General features: G+C 41.3%; 1 protein-coding gene across 1 annotated transcript in view; it reads right to left on the minus strand.

Annotated features, from left to right (window-relative positions):
- Positions 1–870: 870 nt before the first annotated feature.
- Positions 871–19,904, minus strand: part of bcas3 (BCAS3 microtubule associated cell migration factor) — a 285,342-nt gene continuing 266,308 nt past the window's right edge. Inside the window, 1 exon segment of the mRNA XM_084559322.1 lies at positions 871–2,710. Coding sequence (XP_084415448.1) covers positions 2,562–2,710 — 149 coding nt within the window. The 3' untranslated portion in view covers positions 871–2,561.

Below are 19,904 nucleotides of genomic sequence, written 5' to 3' on the forward strand. Positions count from 1 at the left end.
TTGTTCCTTGCACTCCTTTTACTGCGGCTTGTTAGAAATGATTAAATGTACGAATCCCTTTCAAACTGACATAATGAGTCTTGTATCCTTGTTATTTATGACACTGAAACATTTTTTAAAAGTGTGCCTGACGGTGACAGAGATTTTCTCTGCCTTTCTACTTTGTACTCCCGAAGAAGAAACAATGTAAAGTGTTTTCAAGAACATGCTGAAATAAAAAGAACAATGGCTAACTGCAGTTTTCCTCTTGTACTTGTTGCATAATAGTGAAGTTTCTTCTGGATGAGGAGGCACATCCTGCCAGCTGGAGCTTATTTCTATTTCATTCACAAGGGACTCTTGTATATAACCCTAAAGCAAGCCCATTTTGCAATGGTTCATTTTATGTATTCATCCTGTTCTCCAACTCACGCTGTAACGGCTTTTATTTTCAAATCTACGTTAACACAGTCACACTGTTCTCAATTCAAAAATGTTTCATCCATTAAGTTGTAATAAGTTATTCATTAAATTGTTTGTGCAGACTTTTTCAAGCCATCTCTACGAGGTTGGATAAGTTCCACTGTAGCTGGGCAAGGACCCCCTTTTTTTAATTTTACGGCTAGTAGCGTATGAAGACGTTAATGAGATGAAATAAACCATACAAAGAATAATACACTGCTAATCTTCCTTTATAAATGAGTTTAAATGTATTCAGTCCAGCTTCTTAAAATCTGAACGTGAGGATTGGAAGTTTGGCTGATTAGCAGAGAAATAAACATGGGCTCTCATTTCTCCACACTCTCAGAACAAAGAGCCAGAGTCACCCATAAAACGTCCCCGTAACAACACTTTACTGCCTGTAAAAAATATGGTACTAATTACTAGTGGTACTTTGTGCTGATGGTCACCGCCGTGGTTGAAATGTGAACGGCACAATTAGGAGCAATCAGAGTGGGTGAAAGAAAAAGAAAAGACACTTTAATTTCCTCCACTTTTATTGTTTTCATTTGCATGAATGCTGGGAAAAGAAGTCAGTGTTTTACAAATCCAGTCTTACTGTCAGCAACAAGCATTTGCTCTAAATTAGTAGATTCATGCCCTTTTCAGTACATCGTGACATGCAGACAGGACAGCAACACCCAGGCGTGTGGCATCGTGGACTACATTTGACATTTATTCAGGTGACTCTCTGGAAATAGTGCTTTTTTTTTTTTTTTTTTTTTAAACTTATTCAAACATTGTGATGAAGGCAAACTTACAGGCAGAGTGGGTTTAATAAAGAAATTTCTGATTATCAGTCAATTGTCTTCCTATGGGAAAAGCTAGTACAAGGAATTTAAGGAAAATACATTTTCTCTATGCACATATATATATATATATATATGTGTGTATTTATATATATATGACTACTAGAGGCAGGAAAAAGATTTTGGTCAAGAGTTGCTAATTTTCAAAATACAGCATGACGGCTACACAAGCCTCCATTATTCTGCTCAATTAAAATTTACTATCTGGAAAGGCCGAGTGGGGAATATATCTAAATGATTTCAGAAACATATCTCAATTACACTGTAAACATCTAAATTACTTCAGCAACATACTAATAGTGTCATCTCATTACTGCATCTTTTGTCAAATGTAATTACATGAAAATCAAAAGCATGAAAGGAGCAAATTTAATCAAAAACATTTAGCGAGAGGCCGTGAGATCAGCAACACACACACACACACACACACACACAGACTCGGAGGGAAAAAGGAGCTGCTACACGTCTCTGACTGGAATAAACATTTTTTCCTTTGTCGGTGCTCCCTTTCTTATGGCTCATTCAAACAATAGGCACGCCGTAAAACTTCAAACACGCACGCAAAGGACGACGGCGGGCCGAGGAAACAGCAGGCTGCATCGGCTGCAGAGAGGAGAGAACGGCTGGTCTGCGACGACATCTGTGTTGACTTGCTGCACGTTTAACACAACAACGAGGTACCAAGCAGGGCTGGACTGATGCGTGGGGCTGATATTAAAAACCTAATACTGAACATAAAGGCAGTTCCTCCCTCATCCCAGCTGTATCAGAGTATCAAACGGCATTTTGTCTGCACTTTATTTGGTTCAATGCTCAGCAGCTAAGAGAAATTAGTTTCCATAAGCCCTCAATAAACTTGTCCCGTTTCCATCCTGTCATTGAATGCAGTTTGAGGGTAAATACTAAATTCATTTTATTTTTGGAATGACTTTCGCATTACAAAATTCAATTTTCAAATTTAAAATAATTGTAAATCTGCACAAGCTACAGCTGTCTGCAACTTTGGTAAAAAAACAACAACAAACAAAACAAAAACATGTCAACCTTCTATATCCATCCCCAGAAACTGAAATGGTAATACTGGATGTAGCTGGGTTCACACTGATCCGTGACCGGCTGTGTGATAAATGAGGAACACAAAAGAAGAGAGAGACACAAATCCTATAAATGATTTGGTCTCAGTCCAACACATTAATGTGTCAGAGTGATGCTGGATGGACCGACGGGGGCGGGCAGGTGGGCAGGTGGGCCGGGCAGCGGAGGAGAGGGACTCTAGGGGAAGTTGGTGGGGAAGAGGCTGAGCGGCTGACTCTCATTGGTGGGCAGAGGGGAGCGGTAGCCCTCGAAGTTGCGCGGGATGCTCCCGCTGGTGGAGCCCGAGCTGTTACTGAGGGTCTCGATGCTGCCCTCCCTCTGCAGCTCTGCAGGGAGAAGGAAAGAGAGAGAGAGAGAGAGAGAGAGAGAGAGAGAGAGAGAGAGAGAGAGAGAGAGAGAGAGAAAACACTGAATTAGAGTCATCATCTTAACAATTACAATACTCAACAAATTAGATCAGAGGCTAATAAAACACTAGCACTACACGTACCTACTGCATGTGTCTCCTTATTCTGAAAATGGCACGGCATACTCAGAGCCAGTGGAGACGGAGGACCCACAGACTTTTTATTCTCATTCAGAACTATTAAGGCTGCTTATTAACTCTCCCAACTGACTTTCACATGTATGACATAAACTATAAGCATCATTTTTCAACTTTAACACCGTTATTTGATACTGATGATGTGTTATTATGGCGTGGGTTGTTGAATGCAAGTTTAAAGACTCAAGGTGACTCTGACCAGGGCCTAGAGGTCACGACAAGCTGATTGGGTCAGAGCATCTCTGAAACACTGGTGAGGTTTGGTGAGGGGGGACACCTGCTTTAGTCTTGTAGAGTCCAGATCCTGGCAGTGCTGACCTGTGTCAGTGTGTCAGCATCATGCGACTACTTAAGACTGCTACATTATGTGTTTGAGGCTCAAGTCACTGATCACAGTTGTTGTCACAAGGGAGAATAAAGGGAACACTTTAGTTGGGAGGTGACGGGGCATACATGATCCGATGGAATCCTGGATTTGCGGCGCACACTTTTGGTTTGACAGACCTGTGTAAAAGGACGCCTCTGCTTGACTACAAAACTGGATCTCATTCACACACTTTGGGGAATCCTGTTTCTAAAAATAACAAACTTCAGTGGGACAAGAAACACGAGCAGTTATATGATCAGACAGGTTAACTAATCTGGAGGGGAAAAGACAAAGGGGAACTGTTACACAAACAGTGTGGTGTTATGATTATAGCAGCCAGAGTACAGACGACCTTCTGGGTTCAACTTTGACCTCAGGTTACTTTATTTCCCACGGGGTCATTAAGCATCTATCTATCTATCTGTGTTTGTTTTATGATTATTACCTCTGTTTCGGAGCACTCTCAGTTTCTGTCTGATGTCTTGACTGTATGTCAGTGATTCCTTTAGTGGGTAAACTATTATCATAACCCAGTCAAATGATGATTAAAACCATGACTCATCTAATCCTGTGTTTTGGCAGCATGCAAGAAGATGTGGGAACAGTTTCACACATTACAGGAGGCGTGAGCTGACCGAAAAATCTAATCTAAGCTGCTATTACAGTCAGAGGCGCAGAGAACTCTTAAGATTTTAAATCAGTGCTTGATTTCACAGACGGTATGAAGAAAAAAGCAGAGAGGGAGGGCGACAACAGTTTCCCTTCTTCTTTTTTTTTCTCCACCATGAATTAGTCAGCAAACCACAGTGAGCCTCTGTTTGTGTTAGAAGCAGATGAAGTCCACATCTGTAGACATTTGTAATTCTGGGACACAACCAAACTCCAACCTCCTCTGGGTGACACAGAGTGTTTCTCTGACATGTCACGCTGCTCCACAGTCCCTTCAACCCCCTCAGCATCCCTCGCTGTGGACTGACCAAGCCGCTCTGGTCAGGATCTCTCCATGAGGAACTCATTACCGTTATTACAAGCTGTAAACCATATCCGTCGATATGTGGACGGAATGGCGTGCGCGTAAGTGGCAGCACGGTATTAGGACCGTGATGCATGTAGTGTATTTGACGTCCATCAGGACTCTAGCTGTGTTTAATCTGCCCCCGCTGCCTGGCTGCTCTGCTGACAGTGGCCGACGCCCTTGAAACATGCAGCAGTGTGCATCCGTGACAGAATACGACTGTCATCGGCAAAACGAAGACTGGATTTTGATAATGCCTCAACAAAGACTGATCTTCAAGGTTTTATACAAATACCCCAGAGGTGCATGAACAGGTGGAAGTGTTTTTACACAAGTAGTAGGGTTAGACTTTTTGGTGCTTGATGTTTTAGGCACTCATATATAATCCAAGATGGCCTTTATCAGACACCAAAACACCACCAAACCTTGAATACGTGTCACTGCCACCATCTGTGAGTCTACAGCAGAAACATCCCGTCCTTGTTGCACACTCCAGGACGACAGGCTTGCACATTCCCAGAAGTGTCCACAGCAGTGTCCTGCAGTCTGTACTGACCTCAACCTTAGCTGGGTTCAATTTCAATGAAGTTAACTGGTAAATTAAAAGTACTGAATCACTTTTTGAAAGCACCCTCGCTTTATTTCTAGTTCCTAAAAATGTTAAGCACTGTAGGGGACCATATCGATGTCATGTCAAGTCAAAAGAATTTGACTTTTGTTTTTGTTGAAAGTCATCTCAAGTCCCCCTGGGAGAACATAAAGGAGTAGTCCGCGATCAACTGTGAAAAAAAGCAGAAATAACACACAAAAATAAAAGATGAGATGCTCAGTGCGGCTGCCTGTAGGTAAAATCCGCTCTGACTCACAGTTTCTTTTCCGATATCTGTTGAAAACAGTTTCCACTGCTGGAGATTTTACTGCGCCAAAATGTCATGCTATGAATTCTTCTTGCTGTTAGAGGAGACTTTGAACTGCTGTCTGTCAAAAGCTAACTGCGTAACTCACTGCTGACCTTGAGATGAACAGGAATCCTAATTAGCTTAAGAGTCTTTTCAAATTCCTACTGCACCGACATAAAACCGCAGCGTGTGTGTGTTTAATGCATCCTGCAGATATTCAGGAGCTAATGTGGACACGGTCTTTGTCATGGTGGGTATGCAGGAAGTGGGAGCTTCTTACTTTAGCTCAGGAAACCTAATACAAACCGCACTGTTATTATCCCAGCTAACACGCTAGACCGCCACCAGCCTCTCAGCCCCCCCCTTAAATCCCCAACACTACATAGGACAGAAATGCTGCATTAATCCTAAGCAGAGGCCAGGACTGCTGTTACATATTGCTCTGGGTTTAGATAATATAGGCCAATACTTTATAGTTTACGTATAACAACACATTTTATTTTAAAGTATTTTTTAAAAACTTATTTTTATACAGTATCTATTTATCTAACCAGTCAAGGCAGACGACCCCTGACCCTGAGTCTGGTTCTGTCAGAGATTTCTTCTTGTTAAAAGTTTCCTCCCTGCTGATGCCAAGTGCTGCTTAAGGGGGACATGTAGCGTTTCTCTCTATAGTACTGTGATGTCTTGATGGCCTCTTTTATAATTTGGGACTATATAAATAAAACTGAACTGAATTATTTGTGTATAAGGTAATGTATTATAGTCTTCTTAATATTCTAAATATTTGAATTTTATAGGGTTGAAACGTACTGTTGTGAATGGGTTAACATGAAGGGAAATACTGTGTAGAGAATATAAAATATACATTGATACATGGCTATAAATACCAATGCATTGTTCTAAAGAGAATAATAACATCTAACAAATAAATTGAAATTAACACTGACTGCCCAGTGCCAGAGCACTGTAATTCTGCACTTGAATACACATTCATGAATACAGAGTATCACAGCACACGCTCTCTCCACAGTACTGGGATTTATCTGTAAGATTATCAGTCATCTGTAATCATAGGCAGGCAGGGACAAGTGCTGGAGCCACCGAGACAGACTGAACCTCACCTCTCCTCACCTCCTCACTATGTAACACCCCGAGGTCCTTCAGGAGAACCCAGAGGATCGTCAGCAAAACACAGCCATGCTTCTGTGTCCCAGTATTAAATCCTGAGCTTAATTCTTCCTGTTAGTCAATAAAACACCCTGTTACTTTCCTTCTCTGCTTCCTGCACCATTGACCCGAGCTGCCAGCAAACTGCCCCTACGGCCAACTGCCCTTCCAGCGAGCCTTTTTGCCAACCTCAGCTAGCCCAGCTGGATCTGCACTGTTGCCGTGTTATTGTAGGCGCTGTAAGCTGCTGAACACCCCAGTAAAGCCCTAAAGGCCCTTTCTAGTGCTCCCTAATCCACCTCATTGTGTGACGCCTACCAGCTATTCAACAAGTCTTAACCTCTCACGCCCCCGACACAATCCCCCAGTACTCTAATGTTGGGGATCTTTTCCTCTGGGGCTGATGTCACAAGGTAAAGTAATATGGTTATTTACAAGGTGGTATTGTCCGACGTGATGTGTAGATAAAGCTGTTCTGGAGGGAGGCCAATGAAGAAATGGAAACTATTGTGGGGTGTGACTGATATGGGCTTTTAAAGGATGGCAGATATAAGCTGAATGACAGATATTTTTTGTTACTATGTTACGGATTATGTTTAAAAATGTCACTTTCAATGCCAAAATAGATTTTGGTTCTTGGCAGTGTTGAAAAAGAAAAAAATATATAATTTGCTGTTTTTCGGGATGTGCTCTCCCACAATCTGAGAGAGAGACGCATAACAACAACAGAAGGTTAATACTTCATTAGTCAATTGGACATAAAGAGGGAATGGTCAGAGGCACTGCAGTCTGCACCCTCGGCTGTGAACAGGCCTTAATCCTCTTATACTCTCACACGAACACACAAAGACTCCAGCATACACACTTTCATTTTCATAAAATGACTCCGACAACAAACACTGTTACTGGAGCTAAAAAGAACGTGTCGCTCCTAGGAGAGCTTTGATTTTGTTATGTCTGTCACGTCTATCATTTCTTATAATACAGTAATTACCAGCGATGAGATCTGCACAATGACACTGATACCATATCAAAAAAAAAAAAAAAAAAGCTGGCAGGTTGTAGAGCAACATTTATCAAAAGTGCATTACTTTGAGTAAAAGGGAAAGTGAGAGGGCCAGAAATGTTTGCAATAATACCTTAGCGCACAGGAAAACTTAGTGGTTGTACAATTATGCTATGCACAGCAGGACACCGTTAATTTTTACTGTTTTATTCACACACAGGTCAAGTAAAACAGCTTTAATGCGACAGCTGGGTTGTTTTAAAATACAGTAGTGGGATCTGTCAACTTGATCTGTCAGTGCAGTTTGTATCACAATGATGTTGTATCCTCCATTTAAAAAAAATAAAAGAGAATGAACTGAAATAATTTGATCTTTGAAGAAGTAGTTTAGCAAAACATCAAATAAAAGGAACCCATACTAGCATTTTAAGGAGTGTTGCTCTCATCTGTTATACATTTAATTAGGTTATGTGATGGTAGCTGAACCAGTGCTATGAAAATGAAACACCGTCTGCTGAGCTAAACCATGAGGAAATGATAAAAGCTCTAGTAACTAGGTCTTGAGTTGGTGAGTTAACTTTTTGTTTTCAACAACAAAAATGATTCTATTCCTGTACTTTCATCACATCATGGTTTCTTTGTGAGAATTTTGACTAAGTGTATACGTAACCACATATGCACACACACTGAGAGCTGCGTGCTGTACACACAGCACTTCTGGAGGCCTTGACTGGCAGTGTGTCAGTGGGTGTCATATGCATGTTGTGGTGAGACTAGACTCACCACTGAGAGGAAGAGATCAAAGGAGAATACAAAGGAGTTTTTAATCAGAGGGTCTGTACCAGCCAGGCTGGGTAGAATCTCATCCATCCCTGCATCCATCCATCCATCCCTCTCTCCCCCCTGAGAGGCTGGGATGGGGGCAGTAACCCATAGCGATAGTATACTTATCCCAGCTGATTGTTTTTGTGTTTTAACTTTAATCTCACCGTTGGCCCCAGCTGCCTCTGATTAGTGCTCTCACGTCACATTCCAACCCCCCAACAGTGTCACATACACGCACTTACACAGAAGTGCATACACTTACTGCCTGTGTGAAAACTGATTCACATACACTCTGGTCTTGGATCAGATTTAGGTTGTTTTCAGTCTCAGTGGCTTTGACCTTCAGAAAGACAATTAAAAAATATGAAGAAAACTAAACATTGCACCACGATTATTTTTCAGAAGCCTTAACCAAGTGCAATTTTCCAGGTCCACCAACTCCACCAGCATGTCCACACATTTTTATTTCTGAAGATGAATGTGCTACATGCAAAGGGTTTGTCTCTGTGTGCCATGGCATGGCAATGTCATCTCTGGGAAATTATATTTTAATCCAGAGTGATGTTTTTCCCCTCCGCCTTTTACAATTTCACATGTCCTGAGGAAGATTAGCTCCACCGATAAAATAATGTAATATCAAGTGTTTTTCTACTACAACAGGATATGATGATAAAACCAAGAGGTATGCTATAAAAAGCAGCAGGGCTGTGGTTTCTGAAGGAAATACCATTCAATAATGAGTTTTGTCTCACTGTTCAGAATATTCCATCATGAATACCTATATATATATATAGTGTCATAACTTCATTTTCTTGATGTGTTCCTGAGATATCACATTCACAGAAATGGGAGTGTGGGCCAGCAACCCCAAAAACCTAATGCCTCCGGACATGGCTTTAGTTGGTATGGAGGCATAAAAATACCATTAATAATAAGGAGTTACAGATGTTTTACACATAAAAGCATGATGTGAGCATCCCTATATGAGCCGTTGCTTTGCACAATCCTTAGAAAGCTGTCCAGTTGGATGACTGAGACCACATTAGTGGGAAAGCTCATTAACATCTACCGGAGATCATCCTGATGGACTGTGAAAAGCCAGGCTTAACGCACCCTCCTGTGTAAAGGACAGCACACATTAATGTGGCTGCAGACACACATACAGCATATCAGGAGAAATGGCATGTGGCAATGAAGCCATGTGCTAGATATTGAGACCTCTTTCATTTTTTGCACTGTTCAAAAGCTGGGGCGTTGCCAGGACCGAGCTTCCTGAAACTCTAATATTTGCACTCGCCAGTTAACTGGATATATTTTTTACTAAAGCACTGGTGTTAAGGATTGCTAACGCTGCAATCTTGAATTCATCAACACTTTGACTGATGATGCACCATGCTATACCTTTCCTGACCAATCACAGAGGCACAGAGATGGTTATAGCACCTCTAACAGTGTGAGGCTCGCATACCGGCAAGTTGTCTACTGAGAACGCACGACGGCCTCATGCTTGAACTCCACAGGGTAAACCACAGCCAGCAGCTAGTCCCATGAATCATAATACGCAACAGGTTCCGTGATTAAGGAACGAATGAAAAAGAAAGTAACTGATTCATGGGGCTAGTTCAAGCCCCTGAGTGGGGACTTTTTCTCCGTCTTCTCTGACCGTATATTCTAAGCTTCACCAGCTCCCTGTACACAGCTGACCACAACTTTCCCAGCGGCTGCTCATTAACGTGTGTTACAAGGGGTGCCAACAACAGGCCGGGACAATCCTGACACTCTATGTGGGCCGCTTTGAATTAGACCTCTAATGAAAACCTAGTGGTGACCCAGGCTTTGACTAGCTACTTACCCAGAGCAGACTGACAGCCGCCTCACAACCGGACACTGTATGGAACCACTTTTACAGGCTGCTGCTCTTAGACATTGGCCGAAACAGAGCAGTAATAGACCAAGACTCATTCAGCCAACATGGATAGCGACGTTGTATAGCACATGCTGAAGTGATTTTTTTTTTTAGATTCAACAAACACACACAGAGTACACACTATACAGCATGCACCTGTAAGCAACTACAGGTAATGCATCTGAAAACAACATTGGGAACTCAACAATGCACATGATTATGAACTACAATTCACTCCAACGTATTATATTTATTTATTTTTAATATTTACTTCCATAATTCAGGCATTTGGGTAAATTGATAAGATGGTTAATTAATAACCGTGTCCAGCAAAGTAATTGCCGACACCTCTAAATGCAGCAACAATTGCCAGAAAATCCCACAGGGCAAGAAACATATAGATTCAGATGTTCAGGCAGGTTTAAAGCAAACCTTCCTGGGTTAGCCGGTCTTACGTGGGAGAAAAAAAAGAAGGCAGACTATAAAGTTATTACCAAACTATCTGTTTTAAACATCAGTCACAATTTACGGACCAACCGACTTCCTGGTTCAACTTTGATCTACCAGACTGTAGTTACATGTACTCTTACGGGGTTTCCCTGAGCAGTGAGGGATTATTAGAAGCATTAGAGGAGTGCTTGCTTTTGGACTTCACATAAAGAGGCTTGTTTTGTACCTGTGCTATAGACCACTGGACCTCTTTTTGGTAAATATTCTTTAAGACTGCAGAAATTACTTTTGTGAGCTGACATCATGATATCATGGCAAGAATGTAATTCCAGCTTCTTTTGGGCTTTTGTTTGGTGGAATTAAAGATGTTGGGCAACTTTTTAAGCGTCTGCAGCATCTACAAAAAATTATAATTTGATTACAAAACCTGCTGTAAACCAAATTCCTATATTGTTCATATCACTGATGAGCCAAAACATTATGGCCACCTTTCTTATATGCTGCTGGTCCTTTGTATGCTGCCACAACAGTTTCTACTCGCAGCAGCATGACCCTGTGATGTGGTATCTAGCAGTGAGACTGTAACAGCAGATCTTTATAAGCTGATATGCCGAAATGTCACATTTGCTCCAGTACATCCTCCAAAAGCTTGTTGCCAGTTCATAGCTTGTCCATCCTCATATCACCGTCAGAAGGTGCTCAATCATGACACTGCTGACCATGAGCATCACAAACCTTGCCATTTCTGTAACAATGTTTAAAGCTCTCTACCTGACCACTCCAGCATCAAACACAATCCTGTGAATTGTAACTTATATATATTCCAGATGATGACATGTGCCATTGACAAGATAATTATTGTTAGTTTGAACTGTAAGTTTTTAGCTCATTAGTGTAGAAAGTTATGAACACATTTTTAAATCATGTGCAGAATGTGAATGGACAGACAAGATGAAATCAGGTCCTCCTAAAGTGACCATACGGTTCACTGAATGGATTCACGAGTACACGAACGATGCGTTCACAGTCACTAGTCCTCAGCCGAGCTGGGAGACATGAAGCAGCGTGTTAAGACAGCACTTTCCATCACCAATGCCAAAACATCCGTTGGGAAAATATCTTATGTAAATGTGTATCCCTCTTGTGTATCCCTCTAGTCGAGGTCTGTTACCCATTTCTCTGTTGCTGGGTGAGATTTGAATGAATTCCTATTTTCTAGTACTTGAGGCTCTCATAAGCATTTTAAAGACATGCAAAGTAAGCACATTCAGAGAGTTCTATCAGTGTAAGCACTTCATGAGCAAACTGTGGTAGGGGACAGACTTCACTCTGTGTTCAGGTTAGCGTATTTCTGTGGTCTACAAACACACACTCAAATGCATATGGTTTGATGTTCTTTGACAAGCACACTGGGAGACCCCTGTCAATGGCTTTGGACAAGAAGGCTGGTCTCAGCTGAAAGAGGCTGCTGGTTTTGGTGTTCACGAGGAAACCGATGGACTGCACAGCGTCAGGAGGCCGTCGCTTAACATCAGATCAAGTATCTGACCAGCACCACAACCACGCCAAGGTAACAGCCAGAGAACAATGCTTCTGAACAATGTGCATGTGTGTGGATTGCTGGATTACTCTCTTTGGGTTATAACTTTGACACATGTTTTTGTGACACAGTCATTGGCTGCTGTAACCCTGTAATTTACCATTTGGGATTAATAACATTCTTCTGTAGCAACATCACAATGTTTCCTCCTTTGCTCCCTCTGGACAAGAGTAATAATTACTGAGGCTGCTGAAGACCTTCATCACTTGAATTTAAACCTATGTACTTCATATGACGAGTCTTGGAAAACCATGTTATAATCAATTAAAGCCAAACCTAACCATGTCCCATCAACAGTTCTCAACAGAAATGTCAGTTTCACCAACTGTGAATATACTAGAAAAAATACTAAAAAGATTATTACAGATTACAGAAGACAAATTACTTTTTCCATTGGATGTCCTGATACTGGTTCCACCAAGACACTGGAAGCATATGATGCACATTACTTTTTTTTTTTTTTTTAGGATGCTTGCTTTTTATGTAAGTCTATTCATCTGCAAAAGGATACCTGTCATCTCTGCACCGGTCACAACTGAAGCCGACGCCGGTTTGATAAAATGTTAACAGTGTTCGGAGTTTTCGGTCTAGATGTGGCCACTGTAGTAACACACAGACGTCTAACTCACACAAAACTAGCAGCGCTGAAACACACTCACGGGTCTCAGCAATGTTTTTCTAAGAAGTGTGAAACCAGAACAGCAGAAAATGAAAGCAAACTCATGTAGAACTACAGAGATGGTAAGAAGAAGAACAAGTTTTCCATTAAGCATAACACCAACATACTTTGGCTATTTGTGTACAGGTCAACCTTGAGAGATATGCAAAAACATACTGTACAGACGCACACACACGCACGCACACACACAGGGAACAAAGTCAGAAAGGGGTCAAAAGGGAGGGAGTTCAGCTCACTTGTATAAAGAAGAGGCCTTTGAGAGACTGCTTGTGGACAAGAAGATGGATGCAGAGAAGCATCCATAACATATGGGATACTTTTATATACAGAAGACAAGCGGTTTAAGAGGACAAATCTGTCACTCGTGAGTTTGAGTAAACATAATATCAGGGCAAAAAAGTTCAGCTTTTAAACTGGGGTTTGATCTTCACGAACGCGATCTCCTTTATCTGCTTTCACGTGAAGCAACTGTACTTTCTTTGAACACGTAAGGTGTAGGTCAAGAGAACAAGTGATGGAAAGGTTTCATAGAAAAAAGGCGGCAACTGAAAGACCAGCACATGATGCTGGCTCAATCTTTGTATCAAGAAAGATTTGGATTGATACAAAAAAACACATATGTATGTCTTTTAGTTTTTAGGGTTAGGGTTGTAATGTCACATTTCATGGATATGATATTTTAAAAACCTATCTGCAGAATTGTAATATTCATCATCTAATGGCCAAACTGTTTTTTAAACTCAAACTACCATAGATCTATAAGACAACATAAAACTAAACACAGGCTACTAATGTCAAAGAGAGCCACCACTGTCTCACGTAATCTTCCTCTAAAATCACTCTGAGTCTATGAGAGAAGATTATTGTGCACATAATTAGGATAATTTTGGCTCATTTTCTAATTACGGAAATATACATCCATGTATTGCTTTTGTTTGTATTTGAGTGACATGGAGTGGGGAAAAAAGAGATAATGTTTTCTCTATAGCATCAATAGCATATGCTTTTCTAACATCAGCTCTAATTTTTTTAAATGGGGCAGCTTTCATCTGGGACACGTGGCTACACAGATCCAGCTGTTTTTGCACAATAATTTCCACTTGTATTCTGGCAGTCAGAAGAGTTAAAGCATGAAGCACATTTAGGTAAAAGCCCTATCCTCCACAACCTGTTTCTTAAAAGGAGGACTGATATAATGTGTATATACACTGCATATGTACACACAGACATCTCCATGGTTGGATATTCTGTTGACAGGAAGTTAGCACTGTTGTAGAAAGCTGGCCTTGCTTGGCTCAGCTTCGCTGCCTCTCCATTATGTATCCTATCACTTATTCATGCCACCATATTTTATTGATATGAACACACCTGCATACGGGGTCATGTTGGGAGAGATTGTGTGTGTAATACATATGTATGCATGACAGTCAGTGTGACACAGTATAAGTACAACGTTTGCATGGGCCCCCAAAAACACATTATCTATCTGCGTGTGTGTCTGTTAAAATGATGTCTGTTGAACTATGTGCTAATATGAATAATGTAATAAAGTCTGCTGGATTACAACCTGAACTTCACAAAAGTGTGTTTCACTCCAAAGCAGCTCTGTCTCTGTGGGGTGTTTTAAACTGACCTAAATGATAGGGAACAGCAAAATTATTGGGATTGTGCTAGAGTTTAGAGTAGCTTTAATGCCTTGTGATGGTCTAAGTATTGTTTCACATGTTTACATTATGGATTTGCATTTGGGGAAGTACACATGCAAATATGCACAGTCCTGCATTTAAATGATTAGGTCCATTTAAGTATATGTGTTTGAATTTAAAACAGCGTTTTAAATATATTAAATGTCATCCTGTGGCATTCAAAATATATTATACAGTCTATGCAACAGGTTACACATATTTTGGTGTTTTGTAGCTTAACGTATATAAGCTATTTGTACATGTTAAACTTTTACTGACAAATTCTATGTTCAGCTCAAGTTCAGTACGCCTCAAACAAACTACATGCAGTAGTTGTCTGATTGTGCTGAGGAAAGCATCACCTCTTCTGAATGGCTGGATAAAAAGGCTGCTATCATGCAAAATATGTAAATCAGTCCTGAAATACAATAAAGTACTACAGTAATGCACACTCATCTGAAAAGGCATCCGCTAGTGCTTGCAGAGGAACGGTCCGAATCCAAATGAACAACTACACGAAGTAACTACAGTAAGAGAGAGAAGGTGTCTGCAAATAACAAGTTGCTGGTGAATTTCATTCTCAAAGTTATTAGACCTTTAGTTGCAGTACATGGAGAAGACTTTGGAGAAATACCGCAATATCCCATCTTCCTCATCTCTCCACAACACACTGTGGAGTACTACTATAGGAGTACTGCTATAAATGGTGCCGAATTTATATAGGCTATACATATCTGCAGCACACTTTATGTAGCACATGAGCTGTCTGTTCTCAGCGTATGTTTATTCAGGTCAAAAATATAGATTTCATGGTTGCAAAGCATTACTTTCCACTGTGTTTTTATTAGTGGCGTCATTGGCGATGAGTTGGTGTTGACTTTCATCACGTAACAGTCAACTTTAAAGAATCTGAAGTCGTGCCACCCCCTTAGCAAGTAGTTGTGCTGAGTAATAAAAAACTAACCACAGAGTAAACTGGCACGCCTCGCTCAGTTCAGACACAGTCCACCGAATTCAAATGTCACATGGGTGTGAAAGGAGGAGGTCACAGATGCTATCAGAGCATACAGATCCTAAAGGCGTGTTTGAGAGGGTAAAAGCTTCACTTAGAAGAGGAGCTGAACATTGTGATAAATTCTCAATACTGTATATTCTGTCAAAGTACAGACTGATCAAAGAGTACCCACAGAAGAGGATCAGCTTGGTTTTGCATAACTTCCAAAGTATGCTGCACAAGACACCAAAACAAAACCCGCAGGTCAAATCAAAAGCAGAATCTCTGGTTCAGCCATGATTGATTGACCATGGATAATAGCAAGTTCCCTTCAGCATCACACTAGCTTGCAAAATTGTCATTTCAGAGGAGGTAATATGGCCCACTTGATTTCCTACCGGAGAACTTAATAATGTAATCTTCTCTTCAGGTTGGCTCTGGCTCTACAACAAACAATGACCATAATGAGAATTCTGTATCTTAGTCACTAGCGTCCACTGGAGTGACAGTTTGGACAAAATGGCCTGGTTACAGTTTGAATGAGGGTTCACGGATCACAGCGAGTTCGTTGCTTGAGTCAGCTGAGTGACAGAAGCAGCAGCAATAACAAGTGTCTCGTTGCGCATCGCTGCTGCCAATGGTGGTGGAGCAGATTGGATGAAGTGTATTGCCCTCAGCCACAAGTCCATTTCTGATGCTCTGCACAAAGTGTGTCCCCGGCTCTCTTGTTGTCTGACCGACCCAAAACAGACACGGGAGAGGAGTTTTAAAAAGTGCTTCCCACCACTCTCACCATCTTCGTCTTTCTCTTTCTCGCCCTAATTCTCTCTCTCACTCTGTACTTGCTCTCTCTCTCTTTTTCTGTGAACCCTTACAGCCTTGTGTGTGTGTGTGGGTGTGTGTGTCTCCCTTGAGCGAGCTGTTAAGTGCAGTTTCCAAAAAACTCCACAAAAGCCCATTTGCAGTCAGCTAGAGCCCCACACACAAGTGCAGAGTGACACTAACACGCACAGACACATATATACGCAATTACATTCACACACTGAGAACCTCACACATGTAGACGCACACTTTCTTACACGCACACTTTTCACACTTCCCTCTGGGCAAACAAGGCAGAGTGGCGGAAGCGAGGCTGGGATAAATGATACAATGATATCCAGGCTTGACTTGTCAGTGGAGTTGAGAGAGAGGATGAAGAGGGGGAGGAGGATGAAGAGGAGGAGGGCGTGCGGTAGCAGCTCTGAATACAGGAATTATTCTTCATCGTCTCACAGTGTCGCCGCACATTACGCTCAAACTCTCGCCTGGCAACGTGGAGAGAGAGAGAAAGAAAGAGGTTTGGAGTAGAGGTGGGGGGGAAGCGCTGAAGGGCAGCTATAATGACCACACTCTGCTTTCACACTCGCCGTCTCTTCTCTCGGCACCATACTCTCCGGCCTCAGCCAGCCTCACATTCCCTTTTCTGTTCTTTCACTCGGTCCCCGACGTCTTTTTTTTTTCCTCCTCCCTCTCTTCCTCTCTGCGTTTGTTCTTTCTGTCTGTCACGGCAGGGCTGAGTAGCTTTCAGGGAGAGAGAGTGCACTCATTTGCGCTCTCTCTCTCTTTCTCTCTCTCTCTCGCTTTCATCTCTCTCTTTGGTTAAAGCGAGGGGACAACATGGCCCTCTGGGCATGTCACAAAATGATTAACTAATAGTTTTGAGTTAGTCAAGTATCCAAATGGAGAGTGTGTCTCTGTGTGTGTGTGGTCCATTGCGTGCGTTCTTCAGTCTGTACATTAGGCCAGCTATTGAGATCATAGTCACAATTATGCTATATACAATATACACTGAGGCTGCGAGAAAGCCGGTAGCTAAAGGCCAGCCACATTTATGCCAATTGTCTAGTTAGGAAATGAAAGACTTCAGCCGATGGAATTACATTTTGAGTGAGCACGTCTGATTCATTATTTATTCAGCCAACTCTCTGGACCAACTGAAAAGGACTTGAAGCTCATGACAAATCAGACTGGCACGTCGAAAACCTAAACGATTATGTTTAGCTCGCTGGAGGAAACCAGAAGCAGACACATTCAGCTCGCCGACGCCTTGTCCCTGTCTTCCACTGGCCAGTATCTCTCATTTGCTTTCTGAAAATTCATGTCCACCAGTCGCTGTTAAGGCCACAGCAGGTCAATGACCTTACGGTCGAGCTGCAGTCAAGTTCATATAAACCCAGTCTAAGTAGTATGTGTGGGTGTGGCTGTGTTACGTCAAAACTAGACCAAATCCTTCTCATCCTCGTGTAAACATGGAGGACTGATTAAAGGAAAAACATGCATGACACGTGTGGGAGCGACATGTTAGACTGCGGTCGCCATCAAAACATCAAATGAGAGAACATCTCTTGGAAAATTGTGTTCCTCTCACACACGGAACATTTACAACACGGAGCACTGAAGGTGCTTTAGAGTTTCGTCTGACCCTAAGAAACCTTATGTTGGTTATGCCTATCACTTATCAGTCACATGTATTTCAATAGGCCTTACACTGATAGATAACCTGGATCAACGCTGCCTCTGAAAAAAATAACAGCTTCAGACAAATGCAAGGTCATGTGGCGACAGTGGATATGGTGTGGCATTCTTCTCATATACAGTATTTTTGCATCTGTTGCCGCTATGCCAACACTGCACTGACTGAGTCATAACACAATACAAAAGCAACTCAAAAAAAATATATAGTTATGTAAAAAAAAAAAAAAAACTTGGCCACAAGTTATCGTTATGTTGTGTCATTCATTCAGTCATTCAAAAAACTTAAAATGCAGATTCGCATTTTTTCTACCAAGAACTGCTGGCTCAAGTTTCACACATGACGACAAAAAACAATTAAACAAAAATGCTGTCTGAAGTGAACAAATACTAGTCCTCCAAAATATATTTATTATATGCTATTATTTATTTTTATATTTACTGTCTATAATGTTGGTTAGTCCTATTTCAAAAAACTCAACCTTGATTTAGGTATTTCAGTAAATCCTCTACTATTATGTATGATGCAGTCAGAAAGCAGCAAAACCCACACTTTGTATTTAGTCATCACACTTCCTAAACAGCTGCATGTCTCCTTTTGAGATACTAATCAGTCCACGAGACCATGGCAATGAGAGGAGGAGAATTCAACACTCTATTCAGACCTGGTATAACATGTGTCCTGAGTGATAAAGTATAAAAGCTTTAAGTGTGTGTGTTTACACATGCCGTTTAAATCTCGAATCACAACTCAAGATCCAATCACAGTTTTTCACTCTGTATGCAAATAAATACTAACGTGATCTGGGGCGCAGTAGAAAACCATAACAGCTGTTGTCTCTCAATGGTTCGCTATCGGCCGCTGTTTCAGAACCACACTGTTTGGTGTGTGTGTGCCATCACATGGGGACATGATGCCGCCACTATACACAGGAGTTGTATAGTCTTTCTCACTCACTAAAAGAATAACAGTAAGTTATTTATTTACTTATCGCTGCACTAATTTTAGTTATTTTAGGAATCTGCGCAAAATTCAGATTATACCTCAAATCCTGGAAGCTTCCATACGCACAATAATTTCACTGCTGCGCCGTTTGCAGCAATGAAAGAAAAACTCTTGTAACAAAAGTGAATAAGGACACTGGTCATTAATGAAGAATATACCTAACTTAAGTGCTTACTCAAGCTGAGCAGGCAGCCTGTCAATGTGAACCAGGACATATGTGTATTCACAATGGTGGGCCCTCAAATTGTGGCCTGAGTGATCCAATCTCAAATGTATCCTCAGTGTGTCTTGGGTATGTTCACACCAGTATTTCAAGCAGGCCAGTTGCGATCAGATTACTCAGGAGGCATGTTAATACAAGATCTGAAAAAGACCTTTGTAACCAACCAAATGTCACTGAAGTGAAAGCAGAGAAACAAGTAGTCCTGACCATGTTTTTTCCATTGCAGCTGCAGACGCTTCCACACTGTGGCTAATGGTGGAAAACTAAGCTCATGCTCTCTGATAAATCAGTGGTTAATAGGAAACAAATCTGGCACAATTATCAGTGACCAAAGTCAAATTGCACTCACAAAATATTTGCCCTCTTATGAGCCAAAATAACAAAGTAGTGTTAGAAACAAAAAGAGCAAACAATCCCTGTAAAATATTTGGTGTTCTAAGTGCACTGGCGAATCAATAGAAACAGTTTTGTGCTGACAAGTCATTAAAATGCTTTGATAAAAAACCTTTTTGGTCTTTGCTTAACCCCAAACCTGAACTTTGCTCAACCAGAACAAGTCTTCACGTATACGGTATGAATACATATCAGTGCCACTTAACAAGCCACTGAATATATGATCAGATTTAGAGTTGTAAAT

Source organism: Chelon labrosus (genome assembly GCF_963514085.1).
Source record: "Chelon labrosus genome assembly, chromosome: 13".
Taxonomy (NCBI): Eukaryota; Metazoa; Chordata; class Actinopteri; order Mugiliformes; family Mugilidae; genus Chelon; species Chelon labrosus.